Source organism: Gadus chalcogrammus, chromosome 19 (genome assembly GCF_026213295.1).
Source record: "Gadus chalcogrammus isolate NIFS_2021 chromosome 19, NIFS_Gcha_1.0, whole genome shotgun sequence".
Taxonomy (NCBI): Eukaryota; Metazoa; Chordata; class Actinopteri; order Gadiformes; family Gadidae; genus Gadus; species Gadus chalcogrammus.
Genome location: NC_079430.1, coordinates 3142199 through 3169584, shown reverse-complemented (window position 1 = coordinate 3169584; position 27386 = coordinate 3142199). Strand labels below are relative to the sequence as shown.

Sequence of the window (27386 nt, the reverse complement as noted above, 5' to 3'; positions counted from 1 at the left end):
TGGAACTCTGGGACCGGCCTAGACCCCGCTTCCTCTCAGCCTGCTGGCGGGAGGAGCCCGCGGGAATCGTCCCGAACCGGGAACGATTCTCACGGACTGACTGCTGGTGCGCGAGCACATCGGAGAACCTGGGACCAAATAGGCCATCCGGCGCTATAGTGGACCCTGGACGAGGCTGGCCCGCTCTTGTTCCGGCACCGCAGTGTGGGAGAGCCATATGACCCTTTGAATCATGGTAGCCCACGCCATATGCTGGCCGGCCGAAACGACTATCGGCTGGCATAGCTGGAGGATGGTGCTGGAAACCGCCAGCCATCTCGCGGCTTCCTCCGGGCCGTAGGCCTCCCTGTCAGCCGACAAGGAGACCATGGCAGAGGAGAGCAGGGCGATGTTGTTGACCGCCGCCGCGGATTGAGAGGCACAAACGAACACCCTGTCCGTTAGGCCGACAATCTGCTTCTGGAGGCGGTCGGGGGGCAGCGGCTTTTCGTTAAGGAGCCATCCGGCGCCCGGACAGAGAAGCGCTGCCAGGGGAGGCTCCAGGCGAGGGATCCCCCTTGCCTGAGTATCGGCCCACCCCTCCACGTTGGTGAAATCCGTGTAGGATCTTACCGGAGCCTTCAGGGTCGAAGGGTCCTCACCGGCAGCAATAAACAAGTGCTGCAAAGGCGGGAACAAGGGGCACTGGGTAACCCGCCGGGAAACAGATGGGGTGCGAAAGCACTCGCCCTGCATATCGTCAGATACGGGGGCGAGAGGCGGGGCCGGCATGGGAATCCCTTTGATGGCCGCCGCCTCACCCATGATCTCCCGGAAGAGATCGGTCATCCGGCGCGGACCCTCGTGTTGTATGACGGTGGCGGTTGTAACCCGAGAGCGGGAAAAACCGGACGCCGAGTCGCCGAAGACGTCGTCCAGGGAGGCGTCGATGATGCCATCGTCGACGTCAGGTCCGAACAGGTCGATGGCGTCAGCCATTTCCACCGCAGGGGAAAAGAAGAGATGCCTGGAGAGGATCCCCTCTTCAGGCAGCTCCCGGCAGGCGACACAGGAGACGGGGGCCGCCATAGCAGCCGCGGCGTGGTCGGCGCCGAGGCACCAAAAGCACGCCAAGTGCCCGTCACCCGGTGCCAGGGAGGCGGGACAGGAGTCGCATAGGAGTCCTGAAAAGGACCTAGCTCTAGGAGCGCTCTCAGGTGGCCCTGAAAAGGGCAGTTTGTCCGCGGCCTCGCCCGAGCTGCTGCCACCGGCTTGGGAGATCCGTGTTGAAGTTCTCATCTTCTTAATAGTAGTTTCTCAATTTCTCGCTGATAAGCACAAGTGCTGAAAGAAAAGGGAGGATGAGCGACAGTATACAACGCGTTATATAGACACGATACCGTGGGAAATGTGGCCGGTGCCCACGCTGATAGGTGCATAGTTTGAATTTTCAGCGCGCGCAGGCGCGCGCACGGGACAAGCCCATAAGGCGAAGCCTAGACGGCGAAGCCTAGACGGCGTAGCCTACATGAAATAGAACAGTAGGTATAGGAACCAAATTGCCGGTGTTCGGCCATAGAAAGTGAATGACTTCCGGCGATTTGGTAGCTCAATTCGCTTCTGGTGTGGACGTACAGTAAGGAAGAAGTTTATGCATTATTTTGGGAAAAGAGTAAAGCAACCCCATTGTGAACCTTTCACGAGTGTTTTTCTTGCATCTTTAAACAGTTTACAGTATTATAGTGTTTATGGTGTTAATAAAATAGGTTTTTGTGATATATATATATACTTTTAATTTTAATTATTGTGTCATACATTAGCATGCCGAGCCCAATACAACATTATACACAAACAGACACAAAAATAGATGCTAAACAATACTAACACTAACAATATAAACCATCCTGACGTTTCATCCAGGCTTTAGTAACAAAAGAGGCTAACTTATAAACATTAAGGGTAAAAAAACATTCCATCCCGACGTCAACATTTATCCAAAATATTTCAGGGTTTTGAGCAAACAGTTCATTTATAAAAGGGACTCTTATTTCGTCATAGAAGTGACAGTATAAAAGAAAATGAGATCCATTTGCCAATTCTCCTAAGACACAAAGTTCACACTATTTCGTATTTTTTAATCTGCAGACTTCAAGTGCCAGGGGAATGATTCACATTCACTTTGTTTTTAATACATAATTCTGTTTCATAATTATGCTTTGGACATGTGTCTGAAATTTCGGGTTTAACAACATGTTACTTAACAATTTTTCATTGAACCCAACAAGTAACTTTATTCAAATTTTGTTTACGCTGCATGATACATGACTTCTAAAGATATACTGTAAATCGGCTTCTTCAAAGAGGGCATGAATCGCTGCATCCTGCAGCCCATGGAGAATTCTGAAGAGTCATCTGACATATTAATAAAACGATTCCACAGTCTAATCATATCAAACTTTCTTCCTTTTGCAGCAGGATTCCAATCCATGTCACCCTAAGCATCTTCATTATGCAATTTTATAATGTAATTTGTAAATACGTTATTCAAAGTGTATTTTAATCTGCAAAGTGACAATGCAATCCTCAATTAAATTAGCAAAAGTTATAACAATACAAATAGAATGACATTTTGTCAAATTCTTTGAGTTCCTTTATTCAAATTGAAAAGTTATAGCGTCCCCGTGATTGCAATCCACTTCGGCACGCTCCGTGTGTTGCGATATTCAAATTACATTTCAATCCGCAAAACGAACGCTTTTTGCAAAAGATTTGGCAAAACGGAATCCAAAACGTTTTCCAAAAAGTCAATATGCAAAGTGGCAAACGTATCAGCCAATCAGCGTCTGGGCGGGAACTACGTCACTTGCTCGTAATTCCCTTGTTCACGTTAACTTCTAGTTCGTATGTGTCAGGTCCATGGTCACCAATGGAGATTATTGATACGCTCCGAAGTTTGGCCGATGATGTGGAGAAAAATCGTGTTGAAAACACAGATGCAGTAGATAGAGTGCGTGTTCTGGGAGACAGGATAGACGATTTATCCTCACTGGTACGTTTTGACGCCAGTGTGGTAAACACAAAGATTTCCCAAGTGATACAGGCACTGGGTGCGAAACATAGGGTCGGGAGACCCACCGCGGAGATACCCTTGGAGGCAATAGAAAGTGACGTAGTTCCCGCCCAGACGCTGATTGGCTGATACGTTTGCCACTTTGCATATTGACTTTTTGGAAAACGTTTTGGATTACGTTTTGGAAAACGTTTTGCCAAATCTTTTGCAAAGCGTTCGTTTTGCGGATTGAAATGTCATTTGAATATCGCAACACACGGAGCGTGGCGAAGTGGATTGCAATCAAGGGGACGCTATAGCTTTTCAATTTGAATAAAGAAACTCAAAGAATTTGACAAAATGTTATTGTATTTTTATTGTTATAACTTTTGCAAATTTTATTGAGGATTGCATTGTCACTTTGCATATTAAAATACACTTTGAATAACGTATTTACAAATTACATTATGAAATTGCATAATGCATTGTCAATTGCATAACGTAATTACTTATTGAATTGCAAATTGCATTGCCATTTTAATTTTGCTACATATATGCTTCCATATGCAGGGTTTTATAAATCGGAATATTTCTTGGCGCACGCAAAACTTGGCTTTTGGGAGCAGGTAAACTTTTAGTAACAATCCCACACAGTTTTATAAATGTGACCCCTGGTCTTGACAAAGTTTAACATATTCTGTAAATCATCCTCCGATTCAGCCAGCAGAACAATATCGATTCGTCGGTGTACAACAAAGTACCCATAGTTAAATCATTCAAATGTATACCTAAATTAGCAATCTTCACTTCAAAAGCCAGGTCATTTATAAAAAGAGAAAACAAACTGGGGGCCAGGACATCACCCTTTTAAACAACAAAAGGGGTTTTAAACCACTACAAAAAACTGAGGGCCCTTAATGCCAACTCTCCTTATCTGCTCTGCTTACGACTTTGCTTCTTTAAAATTCACGTCTGGCAATACAGAAGTACAAATGTTCACCAATTTAGATACAAAAGGTTGCACTTCTCTACAAGTGGTCAAACGACTGAAAAACCAGAACATTCAATAGCCTGGCCAACTGCTCCGCCTCTAGCAGGAGGCTTCTCCTCTAACCTGGCTGACCATACCATGTTAAAGGGTCCTGGAGATGAGGTCAGGCCACATCAGCTCTTCCTCTACGATGTCCAGAGCCCCCCACTCACTCTGAAACACAACACTACTCAAGCCCAGGAACTACAGTCAATACATGAGCTATGTCTTTTTTTACTACTAAAGCAGCAACATCATGTAATACTCAAAATAACATGAGCAAGATACTCTCAACTAGTCCAAGGAAGAATAGGCCCTAGTTAACCACTAGGTGGGGGGTGGATTAACCATTGCTAGCCACACTTATCCACATCTACTTTGCTACCAAACACTGCGTGGATCTCTGACACCATAGGGTTTTCCCGCTCTATCATAGTGCTTCCAGTGCAATCATACATGTTTAATAATCCTGATACCAGCGGACTCCATCATGAACAATATGCATAGATGTCAAGTCTGCTCTTCCAACTCATTAGGCTGACTGATTATGATTGAGTTGCACCTTGTTTCAAACCAATCAGTGCCAGAACAGAATGGGATTCGATGTGAGTCCTTCTTTAAAGCTTCAGCAGCGTTCCTCATTTCACTGGAGTTGTAGTGGCAGGCTCACCGGCGTACTACAGTTGCTCGCCAGCTCAACCATGGCTTTAATAATGAGGTAAATTCTTTATTTTGGAGTACTTTATTTTGTCATCAGTGGCATGGACATGTTAAAATATGTTTTTATTCACATAACAGGGTACTTCAATTGTCTCTACTCCTTGATGTGGTGTGTCAAGTACATGGTGAGTTCAGGCTAAAGTATTAATTTAAATAGGCAGGTTTCCATGTGCTAACAAGTATGCATAACAGCTTACAGGATCGGATACGCTGAGCCGGAGATGCCTAGATATGGGCTGCAGCAGCCTCCTAGCTACAATTCCCAGCAGCAGTTGGAACAACCTCCTAGCTACAAGCCCCAGCCACAGCAACCTTCTAGCTACAAGCCACAGGAGCCTAGCTACGATCACCCCCAGCAGCAGCAGCATCTTAGCTACAAGCCCCAGCAGCAGCAGCATCCTAGCTACAAGCCCCAGCAGCAGCAGAATCCTAGCTACAAGCCCCAGCAGCAGCAGAATCCTAGCTACAAGCCCCAGCAGCAGCAGCAGCAGCAGCAGCATCCTAGCTACAAGCCCCAGCAGCGGCAACAACATCATAGCTACAAGCCCCAGCATCCTAGCGACAAGCCGCAGCAGCAACATCCTAGCTACAAGCCCCAGCATCCTAGCGACAAGCCCCAGCAGCATCCTAGCGACAAGCCCCAGCAGCAGCAGCAGCAGCATCCTAGCTACAAGCCCCAGCAGCAGCAGCAACATCCTAGCTACAAACCCCAGCAGCAGCAACATCCTAGCTACAAGCCCCAGCATCAGCAGCAACATCCTACCTACAAGCCCCAGCCGCAGCAGCAACATCCTAGCTACAAGCCCCCGCAGCAGCAGCAGCAACATCCTAGCTACAAGCCCCCGCAGCAGCAGCAGCAACATCCTAGCTACAAGCCCCAGCAGCAGCAACATCCTAGCTACAAGCCCCAGCAGCAACATCCTAGCTACAAGCCCCAGCAGCAGCAACATCCTAGCTACAAGCCCCAGCAGCAGCAACATCCTAGCTACAAGCCCCAGCAGCAGCAGCAGCAGCAGCAGCATCCTAGCTACAAGCCCCAGCAGCAGCATCCTAGCTACAAGCCCCAGCAGCAGCAGCAACAGCAACATCCTAGCTACAGGCCCCAGCATCCTAGCTACAAGCCCCAGCAGCAACAACATCCTAGCTACAAGCCCCAGCAGCCCTCTGCCTACAAGCCCCAGCAGCCCTCTAGCTACAAGCCCCAGCAGCCCTCTAGCTACAAGCCCCAGCAGCCTTCTAGCTACAAGCCCCAGCAGCCTTCTAGCTACAGGCCCCAGCAGCCTTCTAGCTACAAGCCCCAGCAGCCTTCTAGCTACAGGCCCCAGCAGCCTTCTAGCTACAGGCCCCAGCAGCCTTCTAGCTACAGGCCCCAGCAGCCTTCTAGCTACAGGCCCCAGCAGCCTTCTAGCTACAGGCCCCAGCAGCCTTCTAGCTACAGGCCCCAGCAGCCTTCTAGCTACAGGCCCCAGCAGCCTTCTAGCTACAGGCCCCAGCAGCCTTCTAGCTACAGGCCCCAGCAGCCTTCTAGCTACAGGCCCCAGCAGCCTTCTAGCTACAGGCCCCAGCAGCCTTCTAGCTACAGGCACCAGCAGCCTTCTAGCTACAAGCCCCAGCAGCAGCAGCAGCATCCTAGCGACAAGCCCCAGCAGCAGCAGCATCCTTCTAGCTACAAGCCCCAGCAGCAGCAGCAGCCTTCTAGCTACAAGCCCCAGCAGCCTTCTAGCTACAAGCCCCAGCAGCCTTCTAGCTACAAGCCCCAGCAGCCTTCTAGCTACAAGCCCCAGCAGCCTTCTAGCTACAAGCCCCAGCAGCCTTCTAGCTACAAGCCCCAGCAGCCTTCTAGCTACAAGCAGTAACACAAAAGTTGTACCTTATGAAGATTACAATGTGTACGTTCGCTTCGTTGGAAATGCCATCAAATCCTGCAAGATAAGCGGTCAAAGAACTGTGCAAATGTGTTCTTGCCATTACATGGTTTTACTGTCCAAATTTGATATGTGTACAGCAAATAATAAAAATATACATTTTAAATGGACAAATTCGTCATTGGCTAGGCTGAATGCCCATTTTGATGCCTTTCCAGGTGGAGCTGCTTTGAATGGCCAAATGCAACACGTACACATCATGGAGAGTATTTGTAGTAGATCTTTAGTATCCAGCTACTAGCTGCCCCATGCCTCCAGCAGCCTCTATAAACTTTCAAGACGAGGTCATGTGTTTTTTAAATCACATCTTTCAAATTCACATGGCATTAGAGAAACTCAAATATTCACCCATTTAGACGCAACTGAATAACAAGAGCATCAACAGACAGGCCTACTGCTCCGCCTCTAGCATGAGGCTTCTACTCAACATGGCTGCCCGGACCAGGTTAAAGGGTCCTGGAGATGAGGACTGGCGCCATCAGCTCTTCCTCTACGATGTCCAGAGCCCCCCACTCACTCTGAAACACAACACTACTTAAGCCCAGGAACTACAGTCAATACATGAGCTATGTATTTTTTTACTACTAAAGCAGCAACATCATGTAATACTCAAAATAACATGAGCAGGATACTCTCAACTAGTCCAAGGAAGAATAGGCCCTAGTTAACCACTAGGTGGGGTGGATTAACCATTGCTAGCCACACTTATCCACATCTACTTTGCTACCAAACACTGTGTGGATCTCTGACCCCATAGGGTTTTCCCGCCCTATCATAGTGCTTCCAGTGCAATCATACATGTTTAATAATCCTGATACCAGCGGACTCCATCATGAACAACATGCATTGATGTCAAGTCTGCTCTTCCAACTCATTAGGCTGACTGATTATGATTGAGTTGCACCTTGTTTCAAACCAATCAGTGCCAGAACAGAATGGGATTCGATGTGAGTCCTTTAAAGCTTCAGCAGCGTTCCTCATTTCACTGGAGTTGTAGTGGCAGGCTCACCGGCGTACTACAGTTGCTTGCCAGCTCAACCATGGCTTTAATAATGAGGTAAATTCTTTATTTTGGGGTACTTTATTTTGTGGCATGGACATGTTAAAATATGTTTTTATTCACATAACAGGGTACTTCAATTGTCTCTACTCCTTGATGTGGGGTGTCAAGTACATGGTGAGTTCAGGCTAAAGTATTAATTTAAATAGGCAGGTTTCCATGTGCTAACAAGTATGCATAACAGCTTACAGGATCGGATATGCTGAGCCGGAGATGCCTACGTATGGGCTGCAGCAGCCTCCTAGCTACAATTCCCAGCAGCAGTTGGAACAACCTCCTAGCTACAAGCCCCAGCCACAGCAACCTTCTAGCTACAAGCCACAGGAGCCTAGCTACGATCACCCCCAGCAGCAGCAGCATCCCAGCTACAAGCCCCAGCAGCAGCAGAATCCTAGCTACAAGCCCCAGCAGCAGCAGCAGCAGCAGCATCCTAGCTACAGGCCCCAGCAGCAGCAGCAGCAGCAACATCCTAGCGACAAGCCCCAGCATCCTAGCGACAAGCCGCAGCAGCAACATCCTAGCTACAAGCCCCAGCATCCTAGCGACAATTCCCAGCAGCAACATCCTAGTTACAAGCCCCAGCAGCATCCTAGCGACAAGCCCCAGCAGCATCCTAGCGACAAGCCCCAGCAGCAGCAGCATCCTAGCTATAAGCCCCAGCAGCAGCAGCAGCATCCTAGCTACAAGCCCCAGCAGCAGCAACATCCTAGCTACATGCCCCAGCAGCAGCAGCAGCAACATCCTAGCTACATGCCCCAGCAGCAGCAGCATCCTAGCTACAAGCCCCAGCAGCAGCAACATCCTAGCTACATGCCCCAGCAGCAGCAGCAGCAACATCCTAGCTACATGCCCCAGCAGCAGCAGCAGCAGCAGCAACATCCTAGCTACATGCCCCAGCAGCAGCAGCAGCAGCATCCTAGCTACAAGCCCCAGCAGCAGCAGCATCCTAGTTACAAGCCCCAGCAGCAGCAGCAGCAGCATCCTAGCTACAAGCCTCAGCAGCAGCAGCAACATCCTAGCTACAAGCCCCAGCAGCAGCAACATCCTAGCTACAAGCCCCAACAGCAGCAACATCCTAGCTACAAGCCCCAGCAGCAGCAGCAGCAGCAGCAGCAACATCCTAGCTACAAGCCCCAGCAGCAGCAGCAACATCCTAGCTACAAGCCCCAGCAGCAGCAGCAACAGCAACATCCTAGCTACAAGCCCCAGCAGCAGCAACATCCTAGCTACAAGCCCCAGCAGCAACAACATCCTAGCTACAAGCCCCAGCAGCAGCCTCCTAGCTACAAGCCCCAGCAGCCTTCTAGCTACAAGCCACAGGAGCCTAGCTACGGCCAGCCACAGCCCCAGCAGCAGCGTCCTAGCGACAAGCCCCAGCAGCAGCATCCTAGCTACAAGCCCCAGCTGCAGACACCTGGCCATAAGCCCCAGCAGCAGACTCCTAGCCATAAGCTACAGGAGCCTAGTTACGACCAGCAACAGCAGCCCCAGGAGCAGCAGCATCCTAGCTATGAGGCCCAGGATCAGCAGCATCCTAGCTACGAGCCCCAGGAGCAGCAGCATCCTAGCTACGAGCCCCAGGAGCAGCAGCATCCTAGCTACGAGCCCCAGGATCAGCAGCATCCTAGCTACGAGCCCCAGGATCAGCAACATCCTAGCTACAAGCCCCAGCAGCAGCAGCAGCAACATCCTAGCTACAAGCCCCAGCAGCCCCAGCAGCAGCATCAACATCCTAGCTACAAGCCGCAGCAGCAGCAGCATCCTAGCTACATGCCCCAGCAGCAGCAGCATCCTAGCTACAAGCCCCAGCAGCAGCAGCAGCATCCTAGTTACAAGCCGCAGCAGCATCCTAGCTACAAGCCCCAGCAGCAGCAGCATCCTAGCTACAAGCCCCAGCAGCAGCAGCATCCTAGCTACAAGCCCCAGCAGCAGCAGCAACATCCTAGCTACAAGCCCCAGCAGCAGCAGCAACATCCTAGCTACAAGCCCCAGCAGCAGCAGCAACATCCTAGCTACAAGCCCCAGCAGCAACATCATAGCTACAAGCCCCAGCAGCAACAGCAGGAACATCCTAGCGACAAGCCCCAGCAGCAGCAGCAGGAACATCCTAGCGACAAGCCCCAGCAGCAACATCCTAGCTACAAGCCCCAGCAGCAACATCCTAGCTACAAGCCCCAGCAGCAACATCCTAGCGACAAGCCCCAGCAGCAGCAGCAGGAACATCCTAGCGACAAGCCCCAGCAGCAGCAGCAGCAGGAACATCCTAGCTACAAGCCCCAGCAGCAGCAGCCTAGCTACAAGCAGTAACACAAAAGTTGTACCTTATGAAGATTACATTGTGTACGTTCGCTTCGTTGGAAATGCCATCAAATCCTGCAAGATAAGCGGTCAAAGAACTGTGCAAATGTGTTGCCATTACATGGTTTTACTGTCCAAATTTGATATGTGTACAGCAAATAATAAAAATATACATTTTAAATGGACAAATTCGTCATTGGCTAGGCTGAATGCCCATTTTGATGCCTTTCCAGGTGGAGCTGCTTTGAATGGCCAAATGCAACACTACAGTTCATCATGGACAGTATTTGTAGTAGATCTTTAGTATCCAGCTACTAGCCGCCCCATGCCTCCAGCAGCCTCTTTAACCTTTCAAGACAAGGTCATGTGTTTTTTAAATCACATCTTTGAAATTCACATGGCATTACAGAAACTCAAATGTTCACCCATTTAGACGCAACTGAATAACAAGAGCATCAACAGACAGGCCTACTGCTCCGCCTCTAGCATGAGGCTTCTACTCAACATGGCTGCCCGGACCAGGTTAAAGGGTCCTGGAGATGAGGACTGGCGCCATCAGCTCTTCCTCTACGATGTCCAGAGCCCCACTCACTCTGAAACACAACACTACTCAAGCCCAGGAACTACAGTCAATACATGAGCTATGTCTTTTTTTACTACTAAAGCAGCAACATCATGTAATACTCAAAATAACATGAGCAGGATACTCTCAACTAGTCCAAGGAAGAATAGGCCCTAGTTAACCACTAGGTGGGGTGGATTAACCATTGCTAGCCACACTTATCCACATCTACTTTGCTACCAAACACTGCGTGGATCTCTGACACCATAGGGTTTTCCCGCCCTATCATAGTGCTTCCAGTGCAATCATACATGTTTAATAATCCTGATACCAGCGGGCTCCATCATGAACAACATGCATAGATGTCAAGTCTGCTCTTCCAACTCATTAGGCTGACTGATTATGATTGAGTTGCACCTTGTTTCAAACCAATCAGTGCCAGAACAGAATGGGATTCGATGTGAGTCCTTCTTTAAAGCTTCAGCAGCGTTCCTCATTTCACTGGAGTTGTAGTGGCAGGCTCACCGGCGTACTACAGTTGCTTGCCAGCTCAACCATGGCTTTAATAATGAGGTAAATTCTTTATTTTGGGGTACTTTATTTTGTGGCATGGACATGTTAAAATATGTTTTTATTCACATAACAGGGTACTTCAATTGTCTCTACTCCTTGATGTGGGGTGTCAAGTACATGGTGAGTTCAGGCTAAAGTATTAATTTAAATAGGCAGGTTTCCATGTGCTAACAAGTATGCATAACAGCTTACAGGATCGGATATGCTGAGCCGGAGATGCCTACGTATGGGCTGCAGCAGCCTCCTAGCTACAATTCCCAGCAGCAGTTGGAACAACCTCCTAGCTACAAGCCCCAGCCACAGCAACCTTCTAGCTACAAGCCACAGGAGCCTAGCTACGATCACCCCCAGCAGCAGCAGCATCCCAGCTACAAGCCCCAGCAGCAGCAGAATCCTAGCTACAAGCCAGCAGCAGCAGCAGCAGCATCCTAGCTACAAGCCCCAGCAGCAGCAGCAGCAGCAACATCCTAGCGACAAGCCCCAGCATCCTAGCGACAAGCCGCAGCAGCAACATCCTAGCTACAAGCCCCAGCATCCTACCGACAATTCCCAGCAGCAACATCCTAGCTACAAGCCCCAGCAGCATCCTAGCGACAAGCCCCAGCAGCATCCTAGCGACAAGCCCCAGCAGCAGCAGCAGCATCCTAGCTATAAGCCCCAGCAGCAGCAGCAGCATCCTAGCTACAAGCCCCAGCAGCAGCAACATCCTAGCTACATGCCCCAGCAGCAGCAGCAGCAACATCCTAGCTACATGCCCCAGCAGCAGCAGCAGCAACATCCTAGCTACAAGCCCCAGCAGCAGCAGCATCCTAGTTACAAGCCCCAGCAGCAGCAGCATCCTAGCTACAAGCCCCAGCAGCAGCAGCAGCAGCATCCTAGCTACAAGCCCCAGCAGCAGCAGCAGCAGCAGCAACATCCTAGCTACAAGCCCCAGCAGCAGCAGCAACATCCTAGCTACAAGCCCCAGCAGCAGCAGCAACAGCAACATCCTAGCTACAAGCCCCAGCAGCAGCAACATCCTAGCTACAAGCCCCAGCAGCCTTCTAGCTACAAGCCCCAGCAGCCTTCTAGCTACAAGCCACAGGAGCCTAGCTACGGCCAGCCACAGCCCCAGCAGCAGCGTCCTAGCGACAAGCCCCAGCAGCAGCATCCTAGCTACAAGCCCCAGCTGCAGACTCCTGGCCATAAGCCCCAGCAGCAGACTCCTGGCCATAAGCCCCAGCAGCAGACTCCTAGCCATAAGCCACAGGAGCCTAGTTACGACCAGCAACAGCAGCCCCAGGAGCAGCAGCATCCTAGCTATGAGGCCCAGGATCAGCAGCATCCTAGCTACGAGCCCCAGGAGCAGCAGCATCCTAGCTACGAGCCCCAGGAGCAGCAGCATCCTAGCTACGAGCCCCAGGAGCAGCAGCATCCTAGCTACGAGCCCCAGCAGCAGCAGCAGCAACATTCTAGCTACAAGCCGCAGCAGCAGCAGCATCCTAGCTACAAGCCCCAGCAGCAGCAACATCCTAGCTACATGCCCCAGCAGCAGCAACATCCTAGCTACAAGCCCCAGCAGCAGCAGCAGCATCCTAGCTACAAGCCCCAGCAGCAGCAACATCCTAGCTACATGCCCCAGCAGCAGCAGCAGCCTAGCTACATGCCCCAGCAGCAGCAGCAGCAACATCCTAGCTACAAGCCCCAGCAGCCCCAGCAGCAGCAGCATCCTAGTTACATGCCGCAGCAGCAGCAGCATCCTAGCTACAAGCCCCAGCAGCAGCAGCAGCATCCTAGCTACAAGCCCCAGCAGCAGCAGCAACATCCTAGCTACAAGCCCCAGCAGCAGCAGCAGCAACATCCTAGCTACAAGCCCCAGCAGCAGCAGCAACATCCTAGCTACAAGCCCCAGCAGCAGCAACATCCTAGCTACAAGCCCCAGCAGCAACATCCTAGCTACAAGCCCCAGCAGCAGCAGCAGGAACATCCTAGCGACAAGCCCCAGCAGCAGCAGCAGCAGCAGCAGGAACATCCTAGCTACAAGCCCCAGCAGCAGCAGCCTAGCTACAAGCAGTAACACAAAAGTTGTACCTTATGAAGATTACATTGTGTACGTTCGCTTCGTTGGAAATGCCATCAAATCCTGCAAGATAAGCGGTCAAAGAACTGTGCAAATGTGTTCTTGCCATTACATGGTTTTACTGTCCAAATTTGATATGTGTACAGCAAATAATAAAAATATACATTTTAAATGGACAAATTCGTCATTGGCTAGGCTGAATGCCCATTTTGATGCCTTTCCAGGTGGAGCTGCTTTGAATGGCCAAATGCAACACTACAGTTCATCATGGACAGTATTTGTAGTAGATCTTTAGTATCCAGCTACTAGCCGCCCCATGCCTCCAGCAGCCTCTTTAACCTTTCAAGACAAGGTCATGTGTTTTTTAAATCACATCTTTGAAATTCACATGGCATTACAGAAACTCAAATGTTCACCCATTTAGACGCAACTGAATAACAAGAGCATCAACAGACAGGCCTACTGCTCCGCCTCTAGCATGAGGCTTCTACTCAACATGGCTGCCCGGACCAGGTTAAAGGGTCCTGGAGATGAGGACTGGCGCCATCAGCTCTTCCTCTACGATGTCCAGAGCCCACTCACTCTGAAACACAACACTACTCAAGCCCAGGAACTACAGTCAATACATGAGCTATGTCTTTTTTTACTACTAAAGCAGCAACATCATGTAATACTCAAAATAACATGAGCAGGATACTCTCAACTAGTCCAAGGAAGAATAGGCCCTAGTTAACCACTAGGTGGGGTGGATTAACCATTGCTAGCCACACTTATCCACATCTACTTTGCTACCAAACACTGCGTGGATCTCTGACACCATAGGGTTTTCCCGCCCTATCATAGTGCTTCCAGTGCAATCATACATGTTTAATAATCCTGATACCAGCGGGCTCCATCATGAACAACATGCATAGATGTCAAGTCTGCTCTTCCAACTCATTAGGCTGACTGATTATGATTGAGTTGCACCTTGTTTCAAACCAATCAGTGCCAGAACAGAATGGGATTCGATGTGAGTCCTTCTTTAAAGCTTCAGCAGCGTTCCTCATTTCACTGGAGTTGTAGTGGCAGGCTCACCGGCGTACTACAGTTGCTTGCCAGCTCAACCATGGCTTTAATAATGAGGTAAATTCTTTATTTTGGGGTACTTTATTTTGTGGCATGGACATGTTAAAATATGTTTTTATTCACATAACAGGGTACTTCAATTGTCTCTACTCCTTGATGTGGGGTGTCAAGTACATGGTGAGTTCAGGCTAAAGTATTAATTTAAATACGCAGGTTTCCATGTGCTAACAAGTATGCATAACAGCTTACAGGATCGGATTTGCTGAGCCGGAGATGCCTACGTATGGGCTGCAGCAGCCTCCTAGCTACAATTCCCAGCAGCGGTTGGAACAACCTCCTAGCTACAAGCCCCAGCCACAGCAACCTTCTAGCTACAAGCCACAGGAGCCCAGCTACAATCACCCCCAGCAGCAGCAGCATCCCAGCTACAAGCCCCAGCAGCAGCAGAATCCTAGCTACAAGCCCCAGCAGCAGCAGCAGCAGCATCCTAGCTACAAGCCCCAGCAGCAGCAGCAGCAGCAACATCCTAGCGACAAGCCCCAGCATCCTAGCGACAAGCCGCAGCAGCAACATCCTAGCTACAAGCCCCAGCATCCTACCGACAATTCCCAGCAGCAACATCCTAGCTACAAGCCCCAGCAGCATCCTAGCGACAATTCCCAGCAGCAGCAGCAGCATCCTAGCTATAAGCCCCAGCAGCAGCAGCAGCATCCTAGCTACAAGCCCCAGCAGCAGCAACATCCTAGCTACATGCCCCAGCAGCAGCAGCAGCAACATCCTAGCTACATGCCCCAGCAGCAGCAGCAGCAACATCCTAGCTACAAGCCCCAGCAGCAGCAGCAGCAGCATCCTAGTTACAAGCCCCAGCAGCAGCAGCATCCTAGCTACCAGCAGCAGCAGCAGCAGCATCCTAGCTACAAGTCCCAGCAGCAGCAGCAGCAGCAACATCCTAGCTACAAGCCCCAGCAGCAGCAGCAACATCCTAGCTACAAGCCCCAGCAGCAGCAGCAACAACAACATCCTAGCTACAAGCCCCAGCAGCAGCAACATCCTAGCTACAAGTCCCAGCAGCAACAACATCCTAGCTACAAGCCCCAGCAGCAGCCTCCTAGCTACAAGCCCCAGCAGCCTTCTAGCTACAAGCCCCAGCAGCCTTCTAGCTACAAGCCACAGGAGCCTAGCTACGGCCAGCCACAGCCCCAGCAGCAGCGTCCTAGCGACAAGCCCCAGCAGCAGCATCCTAGCTACAAGCCCCAGCAGCAGACTCCTGGCCATAAGCCCCAGCAGCAGACTCCTAGCCATAAGCCACAGGAGCCTAGTTACGACCAGCAACAGCAGCCCCAGGAGCAGCAGCATCCTAGCTATGAGGCCCAGGATCAGCACTATCCTAGGTACGAGCCCCAGGAGCAGCAGCATCCTAGCTACGAGCCCCAGGAGCAGCAGCATCCTAGCTACGAGCCCCAGGAGCAGCAGCATCCTAGCTACGAGCCCCAGCAGCCCCAGCAGCAGCAGCAGCAACATCCTAGCTACAAGCCGCAGCAGCAGCAGCATCCTAGCTACAAGCCCCAGCAGCAGCAACATCCTAGCTACATGCCCCAGCAGCAGCAACATCCTAGCTACAAGCCCCAGCAGCCCCAGCAGCAGCATCCTAGCTACATGCCCCAGCAGCAGCAACATCCTAGCTACATGCCCCAGCAGCAGCAGCAGCCTAGCTACATGCCCCAGCAGCAGCAGCAGCAACATCCTAGCTACAAGCCCCAGCAGCCCCAGCAGCCCCAGCAGCAGCATCCTAGTTACATGCCGCAGCAGCAGCAGCATCCTAGCTACAAGCCCCAGCAGCAGCATCCTAGCTACAAGCCCCAGCAGCAGCAGCAACATCCTAGCTACAAGCCCCAGCAGCAGCAGCAACATCCTAGCTACAAGCCCCAGCAGCAGCAACATCCTAGCTACAAGCCCCAGCAGCAACATCCTAGCTACAAGCCCCAGCAGCAACATCCTAGCGACAAGCCCCAGCAGCAGCAGGAACATCCTAGCGACAAGCCCCAGCAGCAGCAGCAGCAGCAGCAGGAACATCCTAGCTACAAGCCCCAGCAGCAGCAGCCTAGCTACAAGCAGTAACACAAAAGTTGTACCTTATGAAGATTACATTGTGTACGTTCGCTTCGTTGGAAATGCCATCAAATCCTGCAAGATAAGCGGTCAAAGAACTGTGCAAATGTGTTCTTGCCATTAGATGGTTTTACTGTCCAAATTTGATATGTGTACAGCAAATAATAAAAATATACATTTTAAATGGACAAATTCGTCATTGGCTAGGCTGAATGCCCATTTTGATGCCTTTCCAGGTCGAGCTGCTTTGAATGGCCAAATGCAACACTACAGTTCATCATGGACAGTATTTGTAGTAGATCTTTAGTATCCAGCTACTAGCCGCCCCATGCCTCCAGCAGCCTCTTTAACCTTTCAAGACAAGGTCATGTGTTTTTTAAATCACATCTTTGAAATTCACATGGCATTACAGAAACTCAAATGTTCACCCATTTAGACGCAACTGAATAACAAGAGCATCAACAGACAGGCCTACTGCTCCGCCTCTAGCATGAGGCTTCTACTCAACATGGCTGCCCGGACCAGGTTAAAGGGTCCTGGAGATGAGGACTGGCGCCATCAGCTCTTCCTCTACGATGTCCAGAGCCCCCCACTCACTCTGAAACACAACACTACTCAAGCCCAGGAACTACAGTCAATACATGAGCTATGTCTTTTTTTACTACTAAAGCAGCAACATGTAATACTCAAAATAACATGAGCAGGATACTCTCAACTAGTCCAAGGAAGAATAGGCCCTAGTTAACCACTAGGTGGGGTGGATTAACCATTGCTAGCCACACTTATCCACATCTACTTTGCTACCAAACACTGCGTGGATCTCTGACACCATAGGGTTTTCCCGCCCTATCATAGTGCTTCCAGTGCAATCATACATGTTTAATAATCCTGATACCAGCGGGCTCCATCATGAACAACATGCATAGATGTCAAGTCTGCTCTTCCAACTCATTAGGCTGACTGATTATGATTGAGTTGCACCTTGTTTCAAACCAATCAGTGCCAGAACAGAATGGGATTCGATGTGAGTCCTTCTTTAAAGCTTCAGCAGCGTTCCTCATTTCACTGGAGTTGTAGTGGCAGGCTCACCGGCGTACTACAGTTGCTTGCCAGCTCAACCATGGCTTTAATAATGAGGTAAATTCTTTATTTTGGGGTACTTTATTTTGTGGCATGGACATGTTAAAATATGTTTTTATTCACATAACAGGGTACTTCAATTGTCTCTACTCCTTGATGTGGGGTACAAGTACATGGTGAGTTCAGGCTAAAGTATTAATTTAAATAGGCAGGTTTCCATGTGCTAACAAGTATGCATAACAGCTTACAGGATCGGATATGCTGAGCCGGAGATGCCTACGTATGGGCTGCAGCAGCCTCCTAGCTACAATTCCCAGCAGCAGTTGGAACAACCTCCTAGCTACAAGCCCCAGCCACAGCAACCTTCTAGCTACAAGCCACAGGAGCCTAGCTACGATCACCCCCAGCAGCAGCAGCATCCCAGCTACAAGCCCCAGCAGCAGCAGAATCCTAGCTACAAGCCCCAGCAGCAGCATCCTAGCTACAAGCCCCAGCAGCAGCAGCAGCAGCAACATCCTAGCGACAAGCCCCAGCATCCTAGCGACAAGCCGCAGCAGCAACATCCTAGCTACAAGCCCCAGCATCCTACCGAAAATTCCCAGCAGCAACATCCTAGCTACAAGCCCCAGCAGCATCCTAGCGACAAGCCCCAGCAGCATCCTAGCGACAAGCCCCAGCAGCAGCAGCAGCATCCTAGCTACAAGCCCCAGCAGCAGCAGCAGCAGCATCCTAGCTACAAGCCCCAGCAGCAGCAACATCCTAGCTACATGCCCCAGCAGCAGCAGCAGCAACATCCTAGCTACATGCCCCAGCAGCAGCAGCAACATCCTAGCTACAAGCCGCAGCAGCAGCAGCATCCTAGTTACAAGCCCCAGCAGCAGCAGCATCCTAGCTACAATACGCAGCAGCAGCAGCATCCTAGCTACAAGCCCCAGCAGCAGCAGCAGCAGCAACATCCTAGCTACAAGCCCCAGCAGCAGCAGCAACATCCTAGCTACAAGCCCCAGCAGCAGCAGCAACAGCAACATCCTAGCTACAAGCCCCAGCAGCAGCAACATCCTAGCTACAAGCCCCAGCAGCAACAACATCCTAGCTACAAGCCCCAGCAGCAGCCTCCTAGCTACAAGCCCCAGCAGCCTTCTAGCTACAAGCCCCAGCAGCCTTCTAGCTACAAGCCACAGGAGCCTAGCTACGGCCAGCCACAGCCCCAGCAGCAGCGTCCTAGCGACAAGCCCCAGCAGCAGCATCCTAGCTACAAGCCCCAGCTGCAGACTCCTGGCCATAGGCCCCAGCAGCAGACTCCTAGCCATAAGCCACAGGAGCCTAGTTACGACCAGCAACAGCAGCCCCAGGAGCAGCAGCATCCTAGCTATGAGGCCCAGGATCAGCAGCATCCTAGCTACGAGCCCCAGGAGCAGCAGCATCCTAGCTACGAGCCCCAGGAGCAGCAGCATCCTAGCTACGAGCCCCAGGAGCAGCAGCATCCTAGCTACGAGCCCCAGCAGCCCCAGCAGCAGCAGCAGCAACATCCTAGCTACAAGCCGCAGCAGCAGCAGCATCCTAGCTACAAGCCCCAGCAGCAGCAACATCCTAGCTACATGCCCCAGCAGCAGCAACATCCTAGCTACAAGCCCCAGCAGCCCCAGCAGCAGCAGCAGCATCCTAGCTACATGCCCCAGCAACAGCAACATCCTAGCTACATGCCCCAGCAGCAGCAGCAGCCTAGCTACATGCCCCAGCAGCAGCAGCAGCAACATCCTAGCTACAAGCCCCAGCAGCCCCAGCAGCAGCAGCAGCATCCTAGTTACATGCCGCAGCAGCAGCAGCATCCTAGCTACAAGCCCCAGCAGCAGCAGCAGCATCCTAGCTACAAGCCCCAGCAGCAGCAACATCCTAGCTACAAGCCCCAGCAGCAGCAGCAACATCCTAGCTACAAGCCCCAGCAGCAACATCCTAGCTACAAGCCCCAGCAGCAACATCCTAGCTACAAGCCCCAGCAGCAGCAGCAGGAACATCCTAGCGACAAGCCCCAGCAGCAGCAGCAGGAACATCCTAGCTACAAGCCCCAGCAGCAGCAGCCTAGCTACAAGCAGTAACACAAAAGTTGTACCTTATGAAGATTACATTGTGTACGTTCGCTTCGTTGGAAATGCCATCAAATCCTGCAAGATAAGCGGTCATAGAACTGTGCAAATGTGTTCTTGCCATTACATGGTTTTACTGTCCAAATTTGATATGTGTACAGCAAATAATAAAAATATACATTTTAAATGGACAAATTCTTCATTGGCTAGGCTGAATGCCCATTTTGATGCCTTTCCAGGTGGAGCTGCTTTGAATGGCCAAATGCAACACTACAGTTCATCATGGACAGTATTTGTAGTAGATCTTTAGTATCCAGCTACTAGCCGCCCCATGCCTCCAGCAGCCTCTTTAACCTTTCAAGACAAGGTCATGTGTTTTTTAAATCACATCTTTGAAATTCACATGGCATTACAGAAACTCAAATGTTCACCCATTTAGACGCAACTGAATAACAAGAGCATCAACAGACAGGCCTACTGCTCCGCCTCTAGCATGAGGCTTCTACTCAACATGGCTGCCCGGACCAGGTTAAAGGGTCCTGGAGATGAGGACTGGCGCCATCAGCTCTTCCTCTACGATGTCCAGAGCCCCCCACTCACTCTGAAACACAACACTACTCAAGCCCAGGAACTACAGTCAATACATGAGCTATGTCTTTTTTTACTACTAAAGCAGCAACATCATGTAATACTCAAAATAACATGAGCAGGATACTCTCAACTAGTCCAAGGAAGAATAGGCCCTAGTTAACCACTAGGTGGGGTGGATTAACCATTGCTAGCCACACTTATCCACATCTACTTTGCTACCAAACACTGCGTGGATCTCTGACACCATAGGGTTTTCCCGCCCTATCATAGTGCTTCCAGTGCAATCATACATGTTTAATAATCCTGATACCAGCGGGCTCCATCATGAACAACATGCATAGATGTCAAGTCTGCTCTTCCAACTCATTAGGCTGACTGATTATGATTGAGTTGCACCTTGTTTCAAACCAATCAGTGCCAGAACAGAATGGGATTCGATGTGAGTCCTTCTTTAAAGCTTCAGCAGCGTTCCTCATTTCACTGGAGTTGTAGTGGCAGGCTCACCGGCGTACTACAGTTGCTTGCCAGCTCAACCATGGCTTTAATAATGAGGTAAATTCTTTATTTTGGGGTACTTTATTTTGTGGCATGGACATGTTAAAATATGTTTTTATTCACATAACAGGGTACTTCAATTGTCTCTACTCCTTGATGTGGGGTGTCAAGTACATGGTGAGTTCAGGCTAAAGTATTAATTTAAATAGGCAGGTTTCCATGTGCTAACAAGTATGCATAACAGCTTACAGGATCGGATATGCTGAGCCGGAGATGCCTACGTATGGGCTGCAGCAGCCTCCTAGCTACAATTCCCAGCAGCAGTTGGAACAACCTCCTAGCTACAAGCCCCAGCCACAGCAACCTTCTAGCTACAAGCCACAGGAGCCTAGCTACGATCACTCCCAGCAGCAGCAGCATCCCAGCTACAAGCCCCAGCAGCAGCAGAATCCTAGCTACAAGCCCCAGCAGCAGCAGCAGCAGCAGCATCCTAGCTACAAGCCCCAGCAGCAGCAACATCCTAGCTACATGCCCCAGCAGCAGCAGCAGCAACATCCTAGCTACAAGCCCCAGCAGCCCCAGCAGCAGCAGCATCCTAGCTACAAGCCGCAGCCGCAGCAGCATCCTAGCTACAAGCCCCAGCAGCAGCAGCAGCAGCAGCAGCATCCTAGCTACAAGCCCCAGCAGCAGCAGCAGCAACATCCTAGCTACAAGCCCCAGCAGCAGCAACATCCTAGCTACAAGCCCCAGCAGCAGCAGCAACATCCTAGCTACAAGCCCCAGCAGCAGCAGCAACAACATCCTAGCTACAAGCCCCAGCAGCAGCAGCAGCAACATCCTAGCTACAAGCCCCAGCAGCAGCAGCAGCAGCAACATCCTAGCTACAAGCCCCAGCAGCAGCAGCAGCAACATCCTAGCTATAAGCCCCAGCAGCAGCAACATCCTAGCTACAAGCCCCAGCAGCAGCATCCTAGCTACAAGCCCCAGCCCCAGCAGCAGCAACATCCTAGCTACAAGCCCCAGCAGCAGCAACATCCTAGCTACAAGCCCCAGCAGCAGCAACATCCTAGCTACAAGCCCCAGCAGCAGCAACATCCTAGCTACAAGCCCCAGCAGCAGCCTCCTAGCTACAAGCCTCAGCAGCCTCCTAGCTACAAGCCCCAGCAGCCTTCTAGCTACAAGCCCCAGCAGCCTTCTAGCTACAAGCCCCAGCAGCCTTCTAGCTACAAGCCCCAGCAGCCTTCTAGCTACAAGCCACAGGAGCCTAGCTACGGCCAGCCACAGCCCCAGCAGCAGCGTCCTAGCGACAAGCCCCAGCAGCAGCGTCCTAGCGACAAGCCCCAGCAGCAGCATCCTAGCTACAAGCCCCAGCAGCAGCATCCTAGCTACAAGCCCCAGCAGCAGACTCCTGGCCATAAGCCCCAGCAGCAGACTCCTAGCCATAAGCCACAGGAGCCTAGTTACGACCAGCAGCCCCAGGAGCAGCAGCATCCTAGCTATGAGGCCCAGGATCAGCAGCATCCTAGCTATGAGGCCCAGGATCAGCAGCATCCTAGCTACGAACCCCAGGAGCAGCAGCATCCTAGCTACGAGCCCCAGCGGCCCCAGCAGCAGCAGCAGCAACATCCTAGCTACAAGCCGCAGCAGCAGCAGCATCCTAGCTACAAGCCCCAGCAGCAGCAGCAACATCCTAGCTACATGCCCCAGCAGCAGCAGCAACATCCTAGCTACAAGCCCCAGCAGCCCCAGCAGCAGCAGCATCCTAGCTACAAGCCCCAGCAGCAGCAACATCCTAGCTACATGCCCCAGCAGCAGCAGCAACATCCTAGCTACAAGCCCCAGCAGCCCCAGCAGCAGCAGCAGCATCCTAGCTACAAGCCGCAGCAGCAGCAGCATCCTAGCTACAAGCCCCAGCAGCAGCAGCATCCTAGCTACAAGCCCCAGCAGCAGCAGCAGCAACATCCTAGCTACAAGCCCCAGCAGCAGCAGCAACATCCTAGCTACAAGTCCCAGCAGCAGCAGCAACATCCTAGCTACAAGCCCCAGCAGCAACATCCTAGCTACAAGCCCCAGCAGCAACATCCTAGCTACAAGCCCCAGCAGCAGCAGCAGGAACATCCTAGCGACAAGCCCCAGCAGCAGCAGCAGCAGCAGGAACATCCTAGCTACAAGCCCCAGCAGCAGCAGCCTAGCTACAAGCAGTAACACAAAAGTTGTACCTTATGAAGATTGCATTGTGTACGTTTCGCTTCGTTGGAAATGCCATCAAATCCTGCAAGATAAGCGGTCAAAGAACTGTGCAAATGTGTTCTTGCCATTGCATGGTTTTACTGTCCAAATTTGATGTGTACAGCAAATAATAAAAATATACATTTTAAATGGACAAATTCGTCATTGGCTAGGCTGAATGCCCATTTTGATGCCTTTCCAGGTGGAGCTGCTTTGAATGGCCAAATGCAACACTACAGTTCATCATGGACAGTATTTGTAGTAGATCTTTAGTATCCAGCTACTAGCCGCCCCATGCCACCAGCAGCCTCTTTAAACTTTCAAGACAAGGTCATGTGTTTTTTAAATCACATCTTTGAAATTCACATGGCATTACAGAAACTCAAATGTTCACCCATTTAGACGCAACTGAATAACAAGAGCATCAACAGACAGGCCTACTGCTCCGCCTCTAGCATGAGGCTTCTACTTAACATGGCTGCCCGGACCAGGTTAAAGGGTCCTGGAGATGAGGACTGGCGCCATCAGCTCTTCCTCTACGATGTCCAGAGCCCCCCACTCACTCTGAAACACAACACTACTCAAGCCCAGGAACTACAGTCAATACATGAGCTATGTCTTTTTTTACGACTAAAGCAGCAACATCATGTAATACTCAAAATAACATGAGCAGGATACTCTCAACTAGTCCAAGGAAGAATAGGCCCTAGTTAACCACTAGGTGGGGTGGATTAACCATTGCTAGCCACACTTATCCACATCTACTTTGCTACCAAACACTGCGTGGATCTCTGACCCCATAGGGTTTTCCCGCCCTATCATAGTGCTTCCAGTGCAATCATACATGTTTAATAATCCTGATACCAGCGGACTCCATCATGAACAACATGCATAGATGTCAAGTCTGCTCTTCCAACTCATTAGGCTGACTGATTATGATTGAGTTGCACCTTGTTTCAAACCAATCAGTGCCAGAACAGAATGGGATTCGATGTGAGTCCTTCTTTAAAGCTTCAGCAGCGTTCCTCATTTCACTGGAGTTGTAGTGGCAGGCTCACCGGCGTACTACAGTTGCTTGCCAGCTCAACCATGGCTTTAATAATGAGGTAAATTCTTTATTTTGGGGTATTTTATTTTGTGGCATGGACATGTTAAAATATGTTTTTATTCACATAACAGGGTACTTCAATTGTCTCTACTCCTTGATGTGGGGTGTCAAGTACATGGTGAGTTCAGGCTAAAGTATTAATTTAAATAGGCAGGTTTCCATGTGCTAACAAGTATGCATAACAGCTTACAGGATCGGATATGCTGAGCCGGAGATGCCTACGTATGGGCTGCAGCAGCCTCCTAGCTACAATTCCCAGCAGCAGTTGGAACAACCTCCTAGCTACAAGCCCCAGCCACAGCAACCTTCTAGCTACAAGCCACAGGAGCCTAGCTACGATCACCCCCAGCAGCAGCAGCATCCCAGCTACAAGCCCCAGCAGCAGCAGAATCCTAGCTACAAGCCCCAGCAGCAGCAGCAGCAGCATCCTAGCTACAAGCCCCAGCAGCGGCAGCAGCAGCAACATCCTAGCGACAAGCCCCAGCATCCTAGCGACAAGCCGCAGCAGCAACATCCTAGCTACAAGCCCCAGCATCCTAGCTACAAGCCCCAGCAGCAACATCCTAGCGACAAGCCCCAGCAGCATCCTAGCGACAAGCCCCAGCAGCATCCTAGCGACAAGCCCCAGCAGCAGCAGCAGCAGCATCCTAGCTATAAGCCCCGGCAGCAGCAGCAGCATCCTAGCTACAAGCCGCAGCAGCAGCAGCAGCAGCAGCATCCTAGCTACAAGCCCCAGCAGCAGCAACATCCTAGCTACATGCCCCAGCAGCAGCAGCAGCAACATCCTAGCTACAACCCCCTGCAGCCCCAGCAGCAGCAGCAGCAGCATCCTAGTTACAAGCCGCAGCCGCAGCAGCATCCTAGCTACAAGCCCCAGCAGCAGCAGCATCCTAGCTACAAGCCCCAGCAGCAGCAGCAGCAACATCCTAGCTACAAGCCCCAGCAGCAGCAACATCCTAGCTACAAGCCCCAACAGCAGCAACATCCTAGCTACAAGCCCCAGCAGCAGCAGCAGCAGCAACATCCTAGCTACAAGCCCCAGCAGCAGCAGCAGCAACCTCCTAGCTACAAACCCCAGCAGCAGCAGCAGCAACATCCTAGCTACAAGCCCCAGCAGCAGCAGCAGCAGCAACATCCTAGCTATAAGCCCCAGCAGCAGCAACATCCTAGCTACAAGCCCCAGCAGCAGCAGCATCCTAGCGAAAAGCCCCAGCAGCAGCATCCTAGCTACAAGCCCCAGCAGCAGCAGCAACAGCAACATCCTAGCTACAAGCCCCAGCAGCAGCAACATCCTAGCTACAAGCCCCAGCAGCAACAACATCCTAGCTACAAGCCCCAGCAGCAGCCTCCTAGCTACAAGCCCCAGCAGCCTTCTAGCTACAAGCCCCAGCAGCCTTCTAGCTACAAGCCACAGGAGCCTAGCTACGGCCAGCCACAGCCCCAGCAGCAGCGTCCTAGCGACAAGCCCCAGCAGCAGCGTCCTAGCGACAAGCCCCAGCAGCAGCGTCCTAGCGACAAGCCCCAGCAGCAGACTCCTGGCCATAAGCCCCAGCAGCAGACTCCTAGCCATAAGCCACAGGAGCCTAGTTACGACCAGCAACAGCAGCCCCAGGGGCAGCAGCATCCTAGCTATGAGGCCCAGGATCAGCAGCATCCTAGCTACGAGCCCCAGGAGCAGCAGCATCCTAGCTACGAGCCCCAGGAGCAGCAGCATCCTAGCTACGAGCCCCAGGATCAGCAGCATCCTAGCTACGAGCCCCAGGATCAGCAACATCCTAGCTACGAGCCCCAGCAGCAGCAGCAGCAGCAACATCCTAGCTACAAGCCGCAGCAGCAGCAGCATCCTAGCTACAAGCCGCAGCAGCATCCTAGCTACAAGCCCCAGCAGCAGCAACATCCTAGCTACATGCCCCAGCAGCAGCAGCAGCAACATCCTAGCTACAAGCCCCAGCAGCCCCAGCAGCAGCAGCAGCATCCTAGTTACAAGCCACAGCAGCAGCAGCATCCTAGCTACACGCCCCAGCAGCAGCAACATCCTAGCTACACGCCCCAGCAGCAGCAGCAACATCCTAGCTACAAGCCCCAGCAGCAACATCCTAGCTACAAGCCCCAGCAGCAACATCCTGGCTACAAGCCCCAGCAGCAACATCCTAGCTACAAGCCCCAGCAGCAGCAGCAGGAACATCCTAGCGACAAGCCCCAGCAGCAGCAGCAGCAGCAACATCCTGGCTACAAGCCCCAGCAGCAACATCCTAGCTACAAGCCCCAGCAGCAGCAGCAGGAACATCCTAGCGACAAGCCCCAGCAGCAGCAGCAGCAGGAACATCCTAGCGACAAGCCCCAGCAGCAGCAGCAGCAGGAACATCCTAGCGACAAGCCCCAGCAGCAGCAGCCTAGCTACTAGCAGTAACACAAAAGTTGTACCTTATGAAGATTACATTGTGTACGTTCGCTTCGTTGGAAATGCCATCAAATCCTGCAAGATAAGCGGTCAAAGAACTGTGCAAATGTGTTCTTGCCATTACATGGTTTTACTGTCCAAATTTGATATGTGTACAGCAAATAATAAAAAAATACATTTTAAGTGGACAAATTCGTCATTGGCTAGGCTGAATGCCCATTTTGATGCCTTTCCAGGTGGAGCTGCTTTGAATGGCCAAATGCAACACTACAGTTCATCATGGACAGTATTTGTAGTAGATCTTTAGTATCCAGCTACTAGCCGCCCCATGCCTCCAGCAGCCTCTTTAAACTTTCAAGACAAGGTCATGTGTTTTTTAAATCACATCTTTGAAATTCACATGGCATTACAGAAACTCAAATGTTCACCCATTTAGACGCAACTGAATAACAAGAGCATCAACAGACAGGCCTACTGCTCCGCCTCTAGCATGAGGCTTCTACTTAACATGGCTGCCCGGACCAGGTTAAAGGGTCCTGGAGATGAGGACTGGCGCCATCAGCTCTTCCTCTACGATGTCCAGAACCCCCCACTCACTCTGAAACACAACACTACTCAAGCCCAGGAACTACAGTCAATACATGAGCTATGTCTTTTTTTACGACTAAAGCAGCAACATCATGTAATGCTCAAAATAACATGAGCAGGATACTCTCAACTAGTCCAAGGAAGAATAGGCCCTAGTTAACCACTAGGTGGGGTGGATTAACCATTGCTAGCCACACTTATCCACATCTACTTTGCTACCAAACACTGCGTGGATCTCTGACCCCATAGTGTTTTCCCGCCCTATCATAGTGCTTCCAGTGCAATCATACATGTTTAATAATCCTGATACCAGCGGACTCCATCATGAACAACATGCATAGATGTCAAGTCTGCTCTTCCAACTCATTAGGCTGACTG

The 27386-nt window shown here is 51.1% G+C and overlaps 6 protein-coding genes across 7 annotated transcripts; all 6 read left to right on the top strand.

Annotated features, from left to right (window-relative positions):
* The first annotated feature begins 4642 nt into the window (after positions 1-4642).
* LOC130372357 (adhesive plaque matrix protein-like) lies at positions 4643-10239 on the top strand. Its single transcript, XM_056578332.1, has 4 exons — positions 4643-4776; positions 4857-4903; positions 4971-6360; positions 8204-10239. Exons 1-4 carry the CDS (start codon positions 4652-4654, stop codon positions 10068-10070), a joined length of 3429 nt encoding a protein of 1142 aa, XP_056434307.1. The 5' UTR covers positions 4643-4651; the 3' UTR covers positions 10071-10239.
* Positions 10240-11055: 816 nt separating this feature from the next.
* LOC130372356 (adhesive plaque matrix protein-like) lies at positions 11056-13442 on the top strand. Its single transcript, XM_056578331.1, has 3 exons — positions 11056-11196; positions 11270-11316; positions 11384-13442. The coding sequence occupies exons 2-3, from the start codon at positions 11296-11298 to the stop codon at positions 13250-13252; spliced, it is 1890 nt and encodes a 629-aa protein (XP_056434306.1). The 5' UTR covers positions 11056-11196; positions 11270-11295; the 3' UTR covers positions 13253-13442.
* Positions 13443-14239: 797 nt separating this feature from the next.
* LOC130372353 (adhesive plaque matrix protein-like) lies at positions 14240-16619 on the top strand. 2 transcript variants are annotated; one of them, XM_056578328.1, is made up of 3 exons: positions 14240-14380; positions 14454-14500; positions 14568-16619. In XM_056578328.1, exons 1-3 carry the CDS (start codon positions 14256-14258, stop codon positions 16439-16441), a joined length of 2046 nt encoding a protein of 681 aa, XP_056434303.1. In that variant the 5' UTR covers positions 14240-14255; the 3' UTR covers positions 16442-16619. The 2 variants fall into 2 exon arrangements, with proteins under 2 accessions (XP_056434303.1, XP_056434304.1); XM_056578329.1 differs by having other exon boundaries at positions 14240-14500; positions 14568-16537.
* Positions 16620-17656: 1037 nt separating this feature from the next.
* LOC130372354 (adhesive plaque matrix protein-like) lies at positions 17657-19696 on the top strand. The gene is made up of 2 exons (XM_056578330.1): positions 17657-17688; positions 17756-19696. Exon 2 carries the CDS (start codon positions 17785-17787, stop codon positions 19606-19608), a length of 1824 nt encoding a protein of 607 aa, XP_056434305.1. The 5' UTR covers positions 17657-17688; positions 17756-17784; the 3' UTR covers positions 19609-19696.
* Positions 19697-20598: 902 nt separating this feature from the next.
* On the top strand, positions 20599-23056 carry LOC130372352 (adhesive plaque matrix protein-like). Its single transcript, XM_056578327.1, has 3 exons — positions 20599-20739; positions 20813-20859; positions 20927-23056. The coding sequence occupies exons 1-3, from the start codon at positions 20615-20617 to the stop codon at positions 22885-22887; spliced, it is 2133 nt and encodes a 710-aa protein (XP_056434302.1). The 5' UTR covers positions 20599-20614; the 3' UTR covers positions 22888-23056.
* Positions 23057-23878: 822 nt separating this feature from the next.
* On the top strand, positions 23879-26608 carry LOC130372350 (adhesive plaque matrix protein-like). Its single transcript, XM_056578326.1, has 3 exons — positions 23879-24017; positions 24091-24137; positions 24205-26608. The coding sequence occupies exons 1-3, from the start codon at positions 23893-23895 to the stop codon at positions 26421-26423; spliced, it is 2391 nt and encodes a 796-aa protein (XP_056434301.1). The 5' UTR covers positions 23879-23892; the 3' UTR covers positions 26424-26608.
* The last annotated feature ends 778 nt before the right edge of the window (positions 26609-27386 follow it).